Source organism: Cuculus canorus, chromosome 1, assembly GCF_017976375.1.
Source record: "Cuculus canorus isolate bCucCan1 chromosome 1, bCucCan1.pri, whole genome shotgun sequence".
Taxonomy (NCBI): Eukaryota; Metazoa; Chordata; class Aves; order Cuculiformes; family Cuculidae; genus Cuculus; species Cuculus canorus.
In genome coordinates this window covers 114,878,961-114,894,051 of record NC_071401.1, presented here as the reverse complement: position 1 = coordinate 114,894,051, position 15,091 = coordinate 114,878,961, and the positions used below count along the sequence as shown (strand labels likewise).

At 37.3% G+C, this 15,091-nt stretch overlaps 1 protein-coding gene across 5 annotated transcripts in view; it reads right to left on the bottom strand.

The window, feature by feature from the left end:
• GUCA1C (guanylate cyclase activator 1C) overlaps positions 1-15,091 on the bottom strand; it is a 147,888-nt gene that overhangs the window by 28,784 nt on the left and 104,013 nt on the right. The window contains exon 1 of one of the 5 annotated variants that reach the window (XM_009557154.2): positions 10,546-10,836. The exons of the other annotated variants lie outside the window; for them this stretch is intronic. Coding sequence (XP_009555449.1) covers positions 10,546-10,749 — 204 coding nt within the window. The 5' untranslated portion in view covers positions 10,750-10,836. Of the gene's footprint in view, positions 1-10,545; positions 10,837-15,091 lie in introns of those variants that run through there. 5 annotated transcript variants of the gene reach the window in all.

The following is a 15,091-nucleotide window of genomic DNA, read 5'->3' as shown; positions in this document are numbered from 1 at the left end:
GGTGCAGTGGCTTAAAGATGGGACTTAAGGAAGTCAGATTTTGTACATTCTGATGAAAAAAAAACTTAGAAGAGAATCTTACTTTAAAATATTTCCAACTTTAATTTAAAACCTACTTTCAGGACCCCTTTAGTTTGATAACAGTAACTAAAATGCCCATTAAAGATAGCAAAAATGCCTGAGGGAAAAAGTGCTTTGATTTATCCTTTAGTCTCACAGCATCCTAGTAAGGGATCAGAATAATATATAACAGCTGATGTCACACCTGACAGAAAAAGGAAGGTGAGTTTTATGGAGCACAAAAAGGCTAACATTCGTAACCTGCTGCATACTTTGACAGCATTTAATAAACTCACAGAAAAAGTGTCTGTTGAGATGGTAGAAATTCTACAAAAATCACCTACTCCTGAAGCCTAGCGCTGTGGAACATTTCTGCTTTTATAAATAAAAATAGAAACATTCATAACAATGTGGAGTTATGAAATTACTATACCAAAGCCGTTTTGAAGAACTCTGAAACAGTGGATATGGGGACTAGATTGTATACAGGAAGCCCAGTGAAGCAATTCCAAATGAGCTGTCTGTAGCAAGCTGAGCTGATGCTAAAGATGAAGATAAAATTACAGTGTCTATCGAGATCTACATTAGAGATACCAACCTTTCTAGGGTCTGCACAAGATTCTAGTATTTAAGAAAAACATACAAACAAACAACTATTGAACTATGTAGTTGCACTAAAAATGGCAGTCCTATAAAATAAAAGATTGCTGGTTAAAGGATAGATTGTTGCTAAACTGCAAGAACACAGAGCACACAGAAAATGCACACTGCAGGTAAAGCAAAACTGTCTCTGTGGGGAAACAGGAGAAAAAAAATCAGTTTTGTTAATCCTGTTCTGAAAACAGTGTAAATCTCATCAATTTTGGAAAGCATGATGTCATTCAGAGTTCTTTAAAAGTGAAAAAGAAGCAGTCTTTCAGCAGAATTTGAAAACATAAGATGCTCTTTTATTAATTTTTTTTTCAAAAAAAATCAATTCACAGCAGGGTGGTCAGGAACTACCTTGATATAAAAAATAATGAAGATTACGTTCTCTTTTTTTTGAGCATTATGAAAGCAGCAGTAACTTAGCTGGGGACAGCAGATAATAAATCCCTGTGTTGTGAAACAAGGAGGTCACACATCTTTCCACTCTGATAGATTCAATCTGATGCAACCTATTTGAAGCGTATGACAAAAAAGACAAATGCCTGTGCTTGAAGTTGCAAATGCTAAGTTTTACAGGAATTTACATTAAAAGCTTATCTGCAGATATTTTATCTAAAAGTCATGTCATTTTTGCCAATTAACTTTTTGTATTTTCCTCTTGATTTTTGTAATCCACTCTGGCTGACTCTGGCCCCATTCCCTTTTTCCTTCCTCAGCAATTACTAGCTACTCTTTGCCCTGAAAAATGCCATTTCTCTCTCTTCTGTGGCTCAGCTTGTGCTTCTGGACTTTGTCCCATCTGTCTTGTCTTCTGTTCCATTTCTTTCCTACACTCTGCTGCTCTCAGATGCTGGGTCCTAGATGTGCTGAGTGCGTACAGACATCTGCCACTGCCTATCTCATCCTCCAGGAAGAGCTGCAATGGTCTATCTATCCTACTTAGAAAATTTACCCCATGAAGGTTTGAAAGTCCCATCTTCTCTCCATAGAGCTCACCCTACACTTTTCTAAGTATTTGAATGAGTGTTTAACTTCTAAATTCTGCTTTTCTCCTCCTGTATCTTCATCAGAATAGTGGCTTGCTTTTAGGGATTGTTTTCCTCTCTTTCATAAACCAGTAAGCTGTTTCCAAGATGAGGCGAATTTGCAGTAGCACACAACCTCCAACCTCCCTGACTGAGATGAGAGCACTTGCCAAATTCCTGCTAACTCAAGCATGGGGAGGAGGAGAAGAGATCATTGCTGTTTTCTATAGCTTTTTAACTGTGGCATACATGGCAAAGTGTGTGAAGATATATGTACAATCACTTAATTATTCTCTCATTGGGAGGACTGACCAGGCAGTGGCTAATGACTTTGTTAGTTCATAATCACATTCCTTGTATGCCTGCTATTATGTTTCTGCAAGCAATGAACCCCTGGGTTTGTGTATGGATTTTAAACAGAAGGCACTGGCCATTTTAAAATGCATCTATAGAAGCGCATTATGTCCTATTCCTTTTTGTGCTACAGCTTCATTATTCCTGACATAGAGATTATGAGCATAGTGCGATGATACATGTCCTGGTGATCAGATAAGGCATTGTGCTTATATTAGGTATGTGCAGTCTAGCCTAAGCATTTTTGGCCATTAAACTAAATACTTACAGGTGTGATTTTGTGGGTGTTGTTAGCCACACATGCTACAGCACTCTGGTATCTGTAAATAAGCAGCAGGCCATGCATAATGAAATAAGTCTTATACTTCCCACAGAAACATTTGTAGTGCAGTTGTTTTCATTTTAATGATTATGGGAAGTGCTCTGAGATATTGACTTTATGTTTTCCAATTAAAGACTTAACACAATGGGCGCCGACTCCTGAAGCTTTTATTTTTATCAAAGTTTCTAGCTGCCAAAGAGATGCATCCTCCTTGGTCAGGAGGATATGTCAGGTATACTTTGTTTTTGTAGATACTGCAAATTCACTTATTTTCCTGAACTCAGGGTTCGGAAGAGCTTGGGTTGCGCCTCATCTTGCTTGTGGGCATCAGGGAAGTGCAAGTGGGACCAACAACCTCTGATTAAGGACAGAGAGGCGGTGTAATGACTATTAAACTATTACTTTTAAGCGGCCTTCTTAGAAATAAACCGAAAGAGTGCTCTTATCCAGGGAAAATCTGAGAAGCCAATGAAATTCCCTGGCTCCTTCTGTAAGAAATAAAAAGAAGAGAGACTCCTAAACTTTTTCATACTGATAGTTGAGGTAGGAAGGGGGACACCACCCCCCTCCTCAAATACTTAATTTTGAATTTTTTTTTTTTACTTGATTTTCAACTATCTATAGCTATGATTAGTTTAAATTTATAAAAAGTAATTTAATAAATTTTTGCTCCAAAAATCCCTAAAATCTTTGTGTTAAGATTAACATCCCTGAATTAACCCCCATCCCAAAGACATTTTGATGCGACAGGCTGTTTTCATGAAGGATTTCAGCTTAGACAAATTGGATTTTTCCAGTTAATAATGTTACATATAGATCCTTAAATGACTCCATAATCCTAGCTTCCTGTTTTTATCTGCCTACACAGCACAGCTATATGGAAGAACTTTGGATATTAAAGCATCCTTCTTTCTTTTTTTTTCCCCCTTCTTTTCCCACCAGCAATAAAATCCACTGAGTTAAGCATTTTGGAAGAGGGAAAACCAAGCCAACAGAGAGAGAGAGATCAGTAAACGTTTAATTAAATGGAGAGGCTGTCTTCCCTAATTAGGTACCATTGTTTTGATTGGAGGTGTTCTCCTTGGTGCCTGAAGTCTTTCCCATCCAACCAGACACTGAGCAACTTGCATCTCCTAGTGGCTCTGGTTAGCAAAGCAACCGCTTGTTGCGGGTGCTAAAGAACACAGTGGTATTTCTGTCTAGTAATTTCTTCCCAGCTGCTTTTTGGGGCCAGTGGCAGAGGCAAGCCCTGTGGAGAGACACCCCAAGGGACTGGAACTTGTGGCTGATGTTGCCAGCCTCTTCTTCTTCCTCTTACTGCAGCTACACAAACTACCACATTTCTTCCCGTACATTGTTTTTGACCAAGTATCAGCTCTGTGTCTGATGGAAAATGAATATTTTGCTAAGATTTTAGCTGTCTTTTGTCCTTTCAACACTTTTTCTCTAAAGCTTGCATTTCAGTTCCACTAGGGTTTAAGGTAATGTAAGAAGAACGGATGAGATCCTGTTTCCTCCTTCCACTCTTTGAATATTTGTTTCCATCTCTTTATACTTATGCCTTAGTTTTGTTAATTTGACTTCTTGTGTTTTTTTGTTTTGTTTTACATTTCACCTATTTCTTTCTCTCTCTCCTGTAAGGCTGGTATCTGCTTATTTTATTTTATCTCATTCCTGGTTTTTGACTGTACTTTTCCTACTGGATTTCTTGATTCTTTCCATTTATCTTTTAGAAGTAGTAACATGGTCTTCTGATTTTTGATCTGTGCAATAATTCAAGTCTACCTTCCCTCCACTGCTCAACTTTAAAAATTACCTCATTGAGGAGTGTATAGAGGAGTAACACTAGCTATAGTAACTCTTTTACCAACTTTCCAAATAAGATTAAAAATGGTTGTAATAAACTAAAGAAAAAAATTAAATTAATTGTAATCATCCAAAAATGCAGCCCAATAGATCTGAAATGCTGGGAAAAATATTTTTTTTAAGAAAAGAGGGAAGAAAGAAATATTCACACAACCTTCCACTAGTGAAAGAGGAGAACATAGAGGTTTTAAGACTTTTGTCCAACTCCCCCTACAAGGAATCAAAATTATTTGGCAGATTTTTTAAAAAACTCTTCTCTTAAACAACCTAAATGACATTGAAAAGAGTCCAGTTTTCTCATTTTATGCAATGCTGCACAGCTGCTGGAAATTAATGAGAAAAAACCCCAGTCCTGGTTACCTGATGCTTCTCGTTTGATATCACTAGACCAAAGTTCTCTATTGTTCATGCTGACACATTCATTCCCATGATGAAAACAGTCCAAGAAAATTTCTTACCTGATTCATGTCAAAGATGTGAAACACCTGCTCAACACGCTTGCCGGGGGGCTCGTATTGCATAAACCCAGTATTGTCTTAAACTCATGGAGAGTAAGTTGTCCAGAAGGGCAATGGGTCATAAATTTCTGTAGTCTCACGAATTTCGTCGACTATTTGTGATTGCAGAAAAATCATCAGCTGATTCCTTAGCACCCATAGCTCTTCCTCTCCATCCATGCCGCACTGTTTGCCTTTGCACAGTGCTCCTATATTCTCTGGATCACCTCCGGATAGAATTCACCAACAAACCAGGAGCTGTAAAATTACCATTGATCTCTTAAAGAACCCTGCAGATGTGGATTAGGCAAAAAAAGAAACTCCAGGGTTTTTTTCTTCATGATCTTCTTGAATGCAAAGGGGCTTGTCCGTAGGTGGGTTCTTTTCTCTGGTCAGAGCTACCTTAACACCTTGACCTGTTTCCAGGGTCAACCTGCTTCTGTAGGGGCTTTTTGGAATACAAAACATGAAATTTGTGCTCATGTTGTGCAAGATCCTATGCCAGGTTTGCAGTCTTGGTGCTGTTGCTAAACTTACAATGATTTGCACTAAAAATGTTCTTGCTAAGATGACTGTGAATGCTTCCCAAACTGTGAAATGGTGCTGCTGTACTTTGTTTGGAGGGCTTTGGGTTCAGCCCCTTAGAAAACAGAGAGAATCCTGCAAAATAATAATGATGTGTATGGTGGCTTTGGTGTATGCCAGTAAGTGATGATCCAGTTGAAGGAAGAGAATATATGGCAGAAGGGTTGGAACTAGATGATCTTTAAGGTCCCTTCCAAACCAAACCATTCTGTGATTCTATTGCCATACAGTATCGTATCATAACGTTAACATTGGAAACAAGTGTTCTGATAGTCTCTCACAGGAAACATTATTTAATTAAAAAAACTGCTGAAATTTGTGCATCAGAACCTGAAGAAGGAATATAAATCAGAGCCAGTAAAATCCAGGAAGGGGACTTTTAAACTGAAGGCACATTCTTCATGACTCTTCAATTAAAAGTACATACTTTGAATTTGACTTAAAATCCCATCTAAACCAAGCGTGTGATAAATACTTTTCATATAATCTTAAGGTAAAAAGAACTAAGAATGTGTCCTTGTTCTGGAACAATATCAGTGAGCACATGGGAGGTACTAAGGTAATCATATTCTTCATTTGCGTAATCCATTTAGCACACACATTCTGTTCACATAGTCTCAGCGATGGGTTTTCAGGTAATACAGTGATAGAAATTTGCATAGTTAAAGTGCAGCTTTTTATGATACTTTTAGTATCATAGAAACTGGAAGCTGGCACCTTCAGCAATTTCAGTTTCAGGGAGAGGCTTGCAGCACACCAAAATCTGCTGCTTGATCGAAATCTGACTTCCTAAATGCCAAATACATGCTCCTAGAGATTAGATCCCAAATTCTTTTCTTCATCTAGTAATGTCAAAGACCTGGCAGTGACTTTTACCATCACAGCAGCAGACAAAATCTGATCCTTTAACAAAAGAAAAAGATATAGACTTCAGAATAGAAAAAAGAAAAGTAACTCTGCAATTTTCAACTTCAAAATATAATTGCATTGCAGTGGGCAAGATATTATAAGCCTTCAGAAACTTGACTTATGTGTAGTTTCTTCCAGAAAAAAATATATCTGCGTATTCTGTTAAGAAAGAGTTAAATAGTTTCTCCTGACCATATTGGGCAGATTGTTATGCCACTGATGTATAAGGGAGGGTGAAGAGAAGGTTCATCTAACTTGAGAAGAGCTGAGTCATCTTGAACTAAGATCCTTCAGCTTTGCTAAGTGTGGAAATGAGTCTTGAGCTGGATTTCTGAATTAAGATCACAATCCAGAAGACAAATGCACTTTGATTATACTGTACGTAACTCTTGCTTTTCTTAGAGAAGTGTCAATACAGTCAGAATGATCAAGAACAGTATGAGGATACTGTTACTGAGAAAGCTGGTGCGAAGCTGTAAAAAACCCGTATGTGTTACTCTTGGCAAGCTGTGTGCCAACTGCTCATTCTTCTTCTTCTGTAGATTGGTCCCCTAAGCCAGTCTGAAGCCCCATAGGATGACTTCACAGGAAACATACATTACAACAGATAAATAAACACATCGTATCAAACTAAACAGGTGTAGTGTGAATCCCAAAGGTGAATCTTATGAAATCCTGGCATGTGGCTCAAGAGATACTGGTTTGCCACAGGCTTGTCAGTGAGGCTCTCATGAGATTTTATTCAAGGCAAGAGTAAAATAAAACTGAGCTACAGCTTATCTAGTTACTATTTGTTGTATCTGAATCTCGTACTGTTGCTATTTCATCAAAAATAGATTTTTTTTTTCTATTATTAAAAAGGAAAAAGTAAAACATTCAGGTAAAATATTCTGGGCCATTTGATTCAATTCTCTAAGTGTTTAAGCCCTTCCAACCACTAAATTATACAAACAGATTGGACAGGGAGAAAATCTGACTAGCCTTTTATCTGGGAGCACATGTGACATTCTTCATATTTTTTCCAGCTGCTAAACAAAACAAACTATACAATCCCAGGTATATGACTATTCTAAATGTCTCATTCCAGTCCAGCTTTCTAAATAACTTTTCCTGGGCCTGTTGCTGCAACAGCTCAATTAAGAAAATATACAATAGAATCTATGCCTCAGATTACAATAGCTAATGGGGGATTGTTACAACATCTTGCAAAACTGAAAATTGTTGTTTAATTTCATTAAAATCGGCGGAAGACTTCCAAATGGATAAAACTTAGAAACATCTTTTTCTGTCCATCATGAAACATTAATTAAACAAGCAAAACAAAAGCCTATATTTATACAGACTGTGTCTTTTGTCCTCTAAATTTCTGCACTCTGGTACCCCAGCTTCACCATTTATTCTCACCAGGCAAAGGGAAACAAACGCCTGATTATTTTGCCAGCCAGCTGTTGCCTAAAGAATGAATAGAAATGAAAATCTGCATGAGTAGGGCATTCATTCTGTGTGTGTCCCTGCTACCAAGCTGCCAAATTTATGAAAAGTTTAGGAACTAATTGGCTGAAATGCCTGCTTTTTGAAATGTAATTGAAATATGCTCCAATTGACTAAAAATTATGGAGAAACAGGAGAAGGGGATCAGAGATTTATGGCTAGGATTGTGTAACAGCCACAGTCTGATGTGTGTATAACCTGACAAATTTAAGGCATATGTCTTAACATTCATCAGATAACCAGAGCAAGCTTCTCCCTAGGTATTTGCACTGTGAGGGAAGCCCTGCAATTAGTAACTTTTTACAAAGAAGCCAACCAAAAGATACCCTCGCAACACTCCCCACCACCTAAAAACCCAAAACCACCAGCCCAAAAAACCAACCAAAAAATTTCTCATCTCTTTGTTTTGGAGTTCTTTCCCAATTTAGCCAGGGTTCAGGTTCACCTAAGGCTTTTCCTCATACAGGGTAACTTCTGCAAAATATTTTTTACTTGCGGAAAGGTACCTTAAATAACCTAGCAATAGAAAAGTATTCTTCATGACTGTAACATGTTGGATTGTCATGCTTAAAGTATATAAAAAGCAAACGTCGACATTTATGTGCACATTCTTGATACTATAAATAGTATAAACAAGTGAAGAAAAATGCTGCACTTTTGATTGTATGTGGTATTGCAAGGACTGCAAATAATTGTGAAAGCTGAACCGGTAAGGTGGTAAAAAGCAATCATGTCCTGAAAGTTTGCATCTAATTTATTCTGCAGTCTTTGCCTGTATTGGATGCACCATTTACTTAGTACAATAGGTATTTTCAAATAGATCAGCCAATATCATCAGTAGTGACAAGTTTTCCTAGGCATTTCTGTTGGTGCAAACCTGTTTGAAAGGTACTTTCTTCTTCCTTTTTCACATCCTCACTTGCCTCATGGCAAATATTCAGCTTCTCTGTGCCTGTGGTTGGTCCTGCAATGGTATGCTATCATCTCGACGGCAGTGCGATTTTCAGGAAGTGTTTATTTCATATTGCAGTTTTCTGTAAGGTAACTAAAACCAGCTGCAGGCTCAATTTTCTGAAATGGCCTCGAGTCAACAGTTGCTTTGAATATATTTGTCTAAAATATACTTTGGAAATACTTCCAAGTATTTTTCAAGAGCACCAAACTGTCAAGGGCTTTTTGCAGTACATGTTAAAATTAAACTGAAAAAGCTCTTAGATGAGCTCAGACATTGTCTGTGCGTGTTATCTGAGAAAGTTAGTGTTGATAAGGCTCTACTGGAGAACATAATGCATCAATTTATTAATTGAAAAGAATGCAGTAAGTTGGCAATTTCTGCCAGTCAGATTCCATGTTTACAGACTAGAAGTTTGCTCAGCATCTATAATTACCACAATTTTTGAGTTAGGTGGTATGACTTAATAAAATTCCTGTTTATTTAGCCATCTGTTAATTGTCAGGGGGAAGAAAAGAGCATGTGATGAGCCTGATTTTATAGGAATAATACTTGAAGATTATGTAATAAAACATTACATAATATCAAAAAAGCAAACTGAATTGGGGGTGGTGTGTGTGCGTGGCAACATGCATAACAAGAAAATGGTGTAACGAAGGTGCTGACTTAGGGAATTCTTAGTCAAATGGGCACCATACAAGAAATTAAAAGTTGATGTAAAGCACATACAAGGTACCTTATACTCTCAGACTTTCTGAAACAAATATAATTAATTTCATAATAAAGAACAGAACGGCCATTTCTAGAAATTGAAACTGTCTGGAGTAGTTCTGGCTCCAATTTTGAACAGTTTTAACCTGCCAGTAAAGTCATTAATGTAATGTAATAGAACATTTTTCATTACTTCTCCAAATTCATTGAGATCAATGACATGGGTAGACAACACTAAAGTTGCATTTTTTATTTATTTATTATTTAAAATAAGTTTTTATGCCATGATGGGCCCATCATTTCTATTAGCTGGAAGGAGACTTTGATTATGTATTATTGATGGTTCAGCCTAAACTTTATTTCAGTCAAGGGCAAAACACTTTTGTAGGAATTACAGATGACTCTTGACTTCGTTGTCTGCTTTAAATAGAAAGTCTTGTTATAGCTTAAGGGGAAAATAACAAGGCACAGTCTTCTGGGTGGGTCTCATGGCTAGAAGGAACCTGTATGAGCACCAGGTTGGAAGAACATGAGACAGCAATGCAGGTAACAGCCGCTGGATATCTTTGGGATGACCCAGTATGTTAAACAGTAAATTGGGATGATGGATCAAAACTAGACAGATGTCTCTTTGGAAAAGAGGGATCAATTTATACCCAACTAAGCACCAGAAGGTGGTCAGAATGAATTCAGCAATATTTTATTTAGTGGCAGAAGGAAGCATGTTGTGTCTATGTAGCATATTCTTAAACCATTAAAACCTGTGGAACCAACCACTTACTGCTTTAAACAAGATTTTCCAGACAGAGCTGTACAAATGAAACTTCCAGTTATTAACACACACTGAAAAAATAATAAAAATCTGGGTTTCAAAGATGAGAAACTATTCAACTTGTGTCAGAATGACCATATGCAATTTTCAAAATGGCAAAATGTACTGGGAACAGAGCATTCAAAACTTTTGCCTGTCACTTGTGTTTATTTGCCTGTAATTTTTACAGAATTGCCTCTGAGTCACTTCCATTACCTCTGACTAGTCAGTATTGCCATCCCTCTGAGACATGCCACTGAATGCATTAAATGATACAGCCATAAGAAAGGAGCAAGTTAAGAACGAACTCTTACCTTATTCATGTCAAATGTGTGAAATACTTGTTCAACGTAGTTGTTAGCTTCTGGAGTAAGTCCATGTAGGTCCAGTACGTGTTTAAATTCATGCAGACAAAGTTGTCCAGATGGACACTCCTTCATAAATTTTGTGTACCAGTGGTGAATTTCCATAGCATTAATGTCATCCGCTGAACCAGCAGCACCCATAGCATCAAACATACCAGGTAACCTTTTTCAGAATCTATTCATCCAACTGTTGATTCTTGCTTCCTCAAAGTGGTCATTCAAACACCACGTCTGCCTTTGAGAGCTACTTTAAACCTCTTACAGATCACTACAAATATAGACTAAGTAAATATAGCACCCTAGCAAGATTACTAGCACCCAGTTTAGTGCATCATGGTTTTATCAGCTGATTACTGTCTTTGTGCACAGTCAGTTTGCAGAGCCTCAGCAGGGCATGAGGACTGATCATGCTGATCCTCATCTCATTTTGGCATCTGTGGTCCTAAAGCTATGTAAACTAGATGATATTGAATAAGCGACATACAGGGATTTTGAGAGTATTTTCTAAACATTTGTTTTAATAATTCACAAGATTTTAACTGAACCTTCAGCCCTAATTTAATATCTGGATACCTTTTGTGCAACTGCCTTATAGCAACTGAATTTTCATTTTTATTGCTTCTCTATATACCGTTGTCCAAGTCTTACTTTATAGACCAAAACTGCAACGTGATTTGACTTGGATAACCTGAAAAAAACTGAAAGTAGCTACACGCTAAGCACAAAAAACCTTGCCATTGTCTTTAGACAGCAGTTCTACAAGCATCTGAGTCTTGCTTAAGCAAATGTTGTCCTAAAATCTGCTCCCTCACTGCCTCTTCTTATTCAATCCCATGCTTTCCATTCCCTTAGGCCAGCATAAGTATTTGTGGTTGCAGTTGGAAACAACTGTAAGAACAGATCCAGGCAAAAGCTTGTGATACAGTTGAATACTAATAAATATAGTTAGCTTTAGACAACAGTATTTAAATTTAGCTTTGCCTGGTCTCACAAGCATTGGATGATAAAAGAGAATAGATTAAGCAGGATTGGAAAGCGAGTCCAGCAGTAGAAGAGGTGCAGGACCAGTTCTTCTGCTGATTCAAATTCTTTGTGGAAACTTGTTGTGTCATAATGTCTGTACTGTACAGTGGGTACACAGCAGTTTACATTCTTACAGTATTTTAAGCCTTACAGCAAATGCTATGGTATGCAATAGTTAGAGATTTAACTGGTAGAACCTAACAATTATGACACTTATGCCTGCCGTAAAGGTGGTGTCTCACCAAAGGTACTCTGGTGATATCTCACAAAAGGAAAGCTTAGCACTACCCAAGCAGCATTTCTACTTCACTCTGCAGAGCAGAATGCAATCAGCTGCCTCTGGAGTGCTGTACAGCTGCATGAGCTGAATTTTCCTCTCGGTAAAGGTTCAGGTTGTTTCAGTGGCAAAACTGGTATCAACAGCCATGAGAGACAAATATGATCTCAAAATTGCAACGAAACTGAATGCTACTGTTGTAGCAAAACATCACAAAACTTGGTTTTCAGGTGACAAAAGGGATGAGTGGTTCTGCATTCGAGAGCTGTGCACAGTAAGGATGGTGTAACTGAACCCGGGCTGACTGTTCCCACTGCAGAAGGCAACAGCAGGTTCTTGTAGTCATCCAGTATTTTGAACTCCGTTTAATTCCTTAGGCAAATAAAGAGCTGGAACACACTAATCACATAAGAACAGAATCACAAGATATTTCTCAGAAACAGGTACAAGCCTTCACTGCAAAAGCTGACAGAACTGCAACAAGTTGGGCTCTGACAGGAACAAGAACAGCAAGCAAAAGAAAGCCACCTCCAAGTTCTGATCTTCGGTCTTTTATCTTTGTTCATCAAATCTAAATTTTCATTAGCTTGTAGTTGGAAATGCTGACACCGAATTTTACAAGTGCATACCTACCAAATTTCTTGTTCAACCAAAAGAAGAAGTATTTTAAAACTCAAATGTTTCACTGAGTTTTTTTTTCAGAAATAACTGCAGTATTTAAAGGAAAAAAAAAAATCAAAGATTTCAACCATAGGTTTCAGAAGCCATAGACAATTATTTTTTTTTGTAAATACGGCAGTCTATGATAAGTTTTTGTACATTTTCATTTTCAAATGTGCTTCTGAAAGATGCATAAATGTGAGTATCAAAGACTAAACCTTCTCAGTCCTTGAAAACATGCATATTTCTTTCATATGGCATAGAAGAGCCTCCCAACTCTGCTGTGATTGTCGTCATAGAAGAAAAGGTTAAAATGCCAGGCAAATTTTATTTAAGTAATTCTTCAAGATAATCATCAAGCTGTTTCAAATTATCTATTTACGGAATCTGAAAAAAACCTTAAATTTTACACTGTAGCATTTGATAAAATAAGCCTATGAACAAACACAACATGGTTATCAGCAAAGATCATAATTAAAAAGGAAATAAAGAACACCCAGAAGACTTGAAGAAGCAGTGTAATAATCCAGAATAAAATGAAAATACATAAACCAGAATTAAGTGCAAGTAGGAGAAGAAACTGCTTTTAAAGGAGTTCTTGTAGGCCATGTTTCTGTTAGGATAGCTTTACTGAGGGATTGTAATAATGACGTATACACAGATTTGATGGCTGGCAACACTGTTCTTTTTAGCAATTTAATACTACCCTCACTTTCACGCTGAGGAAAAGATACTTCTCTAGTTAAAGCACAATATTCTCAGCCTTATTGTATCTCTACATCTAGGTTAGTTGGGGATTATATTGCTTCACATGTATGACCTTACAATGAAGTCCAGAAAGAAGGTGGGAGAACGCAGAAGTAGTGAAGATTTGGCATTGCGTGTTTGAAGTAATATATTATAAAGGAGAGGGAAAGAAGCCAGAAAAGAAACACATAGACTGACAGAACTTTGAGAAAGTAAAGCATATCAAGAAAGGATTACCAAATTAAAAAAAAAAAAGGAAAACCTTCCATAAAAATGTGAGACCTGGAAGGAAGCAGCTGAATTTACATGTCACGGTGAAAACCAGAATTTAATTCGAAAGACTTAGATCCAGCACCACCAGTTGTATACAAACCCGATGCCTGAGTAGTGCCTGTATCAAATATATTCCATGTGCTTAGTTTCCTCTGAACACAACTGGAAAAAAACACCAGGTCACCTGGAGCCTCTCAGCACTGTACCAGACGGCACCTGCACTTAGACCTTCATATGTGATGGAAGTGACTCAAGACTACTAACACAGCTTATAAAGTAAAGACATTCAAGGCTCTGATAAACTGTATATATAAGAAGTTTTGAAGTTTTCTATGCATGATACTATGAAATATAGTGGAAAATATAATGAAGCATTTGAAACATAAAAAATTGCAGGCAATAAGGACAACAATATCAGGACAGAGAAATCAGCAGCTATTTTATGGAGGAGCTTTGAGGGAGTAAACTCTGACGCCGGCTTTTTCCTCATAGCAAAATTCTTACTAAGTCTCTATCAGTGTTATATATTAGCACCATCAGTCTCTGCAATGCACAGAAATATGATGCTGCTTTGACTTTAAGGACATAGGAAGACAATACCATTTAGAATTTTTATCTGATCCCTTTGCTCTGGTGACAGGCAAGGATCTTAACTGTGAAAATCATAGGTCACTGAATAGAAAAGTCTTATTTCCCTTAAACCTCAAGACAGACTTGTTGGAATTCTTTGAGGTATTCCTGCTAAATGGTTTGAAAAAGTCTTACTCATTTTTCTTTAAAAAAACCCCAAAAGAATATGTGCGTAATTATACTGTGGAACTGCTTACCACAAGGTAGTATGGAGGCTAAAAGTAAATATCAGTTTAAAAATATATTAGACACTTTCATTAGACAATTTCATGGAGGGAAAGTCTGCTAAACCCATTTATTGAACTTGTTATTTGAGTGGCCAAAGGCTGCTGGAAGTAGAGAGAATGACTCAAGTGTATCTGTTCCCAAGGCACATGGTCCTGGCTCTTGCCAGAGATGGGAAAGTGGACCAGAAGTACTTTTGATCTGACTAGTGAAGGATAGCTATTTTTATATACCAGACATGATCCAAAGAGTATTTAATGGGCTTATCTTTATCCAGCTGGTGGTGAGACTGAACAAACGAAGAGCACACACTTTGGAAAAACTGGTGCTTTTTCAAGGGTCCCGTCTTAGATGGATGCCTGGTTACAATGCAGGCAAAACCAGTTTATTTGTTATTTCTGCATTTATTGTAAAGGCATTGCTATAAATGATTTTTTCCATACAGTTTCTATTTGCATCTTCTTATCATATTTTCAGGCAGGCTCAGTGCTACCTTATTAGGACTTTTTCTGTTTTAATTTGCTTATAAGCTTCTCTGTGTGCTAGTGTGTGAAAATATGCAACTCTGAATACACAGTAATAAACATGTAAATTAGTGGCTTATGATTGTTCTATGTCTTATATCTGTTTTCTTAAGTGACAAAACAATACATATGTAGA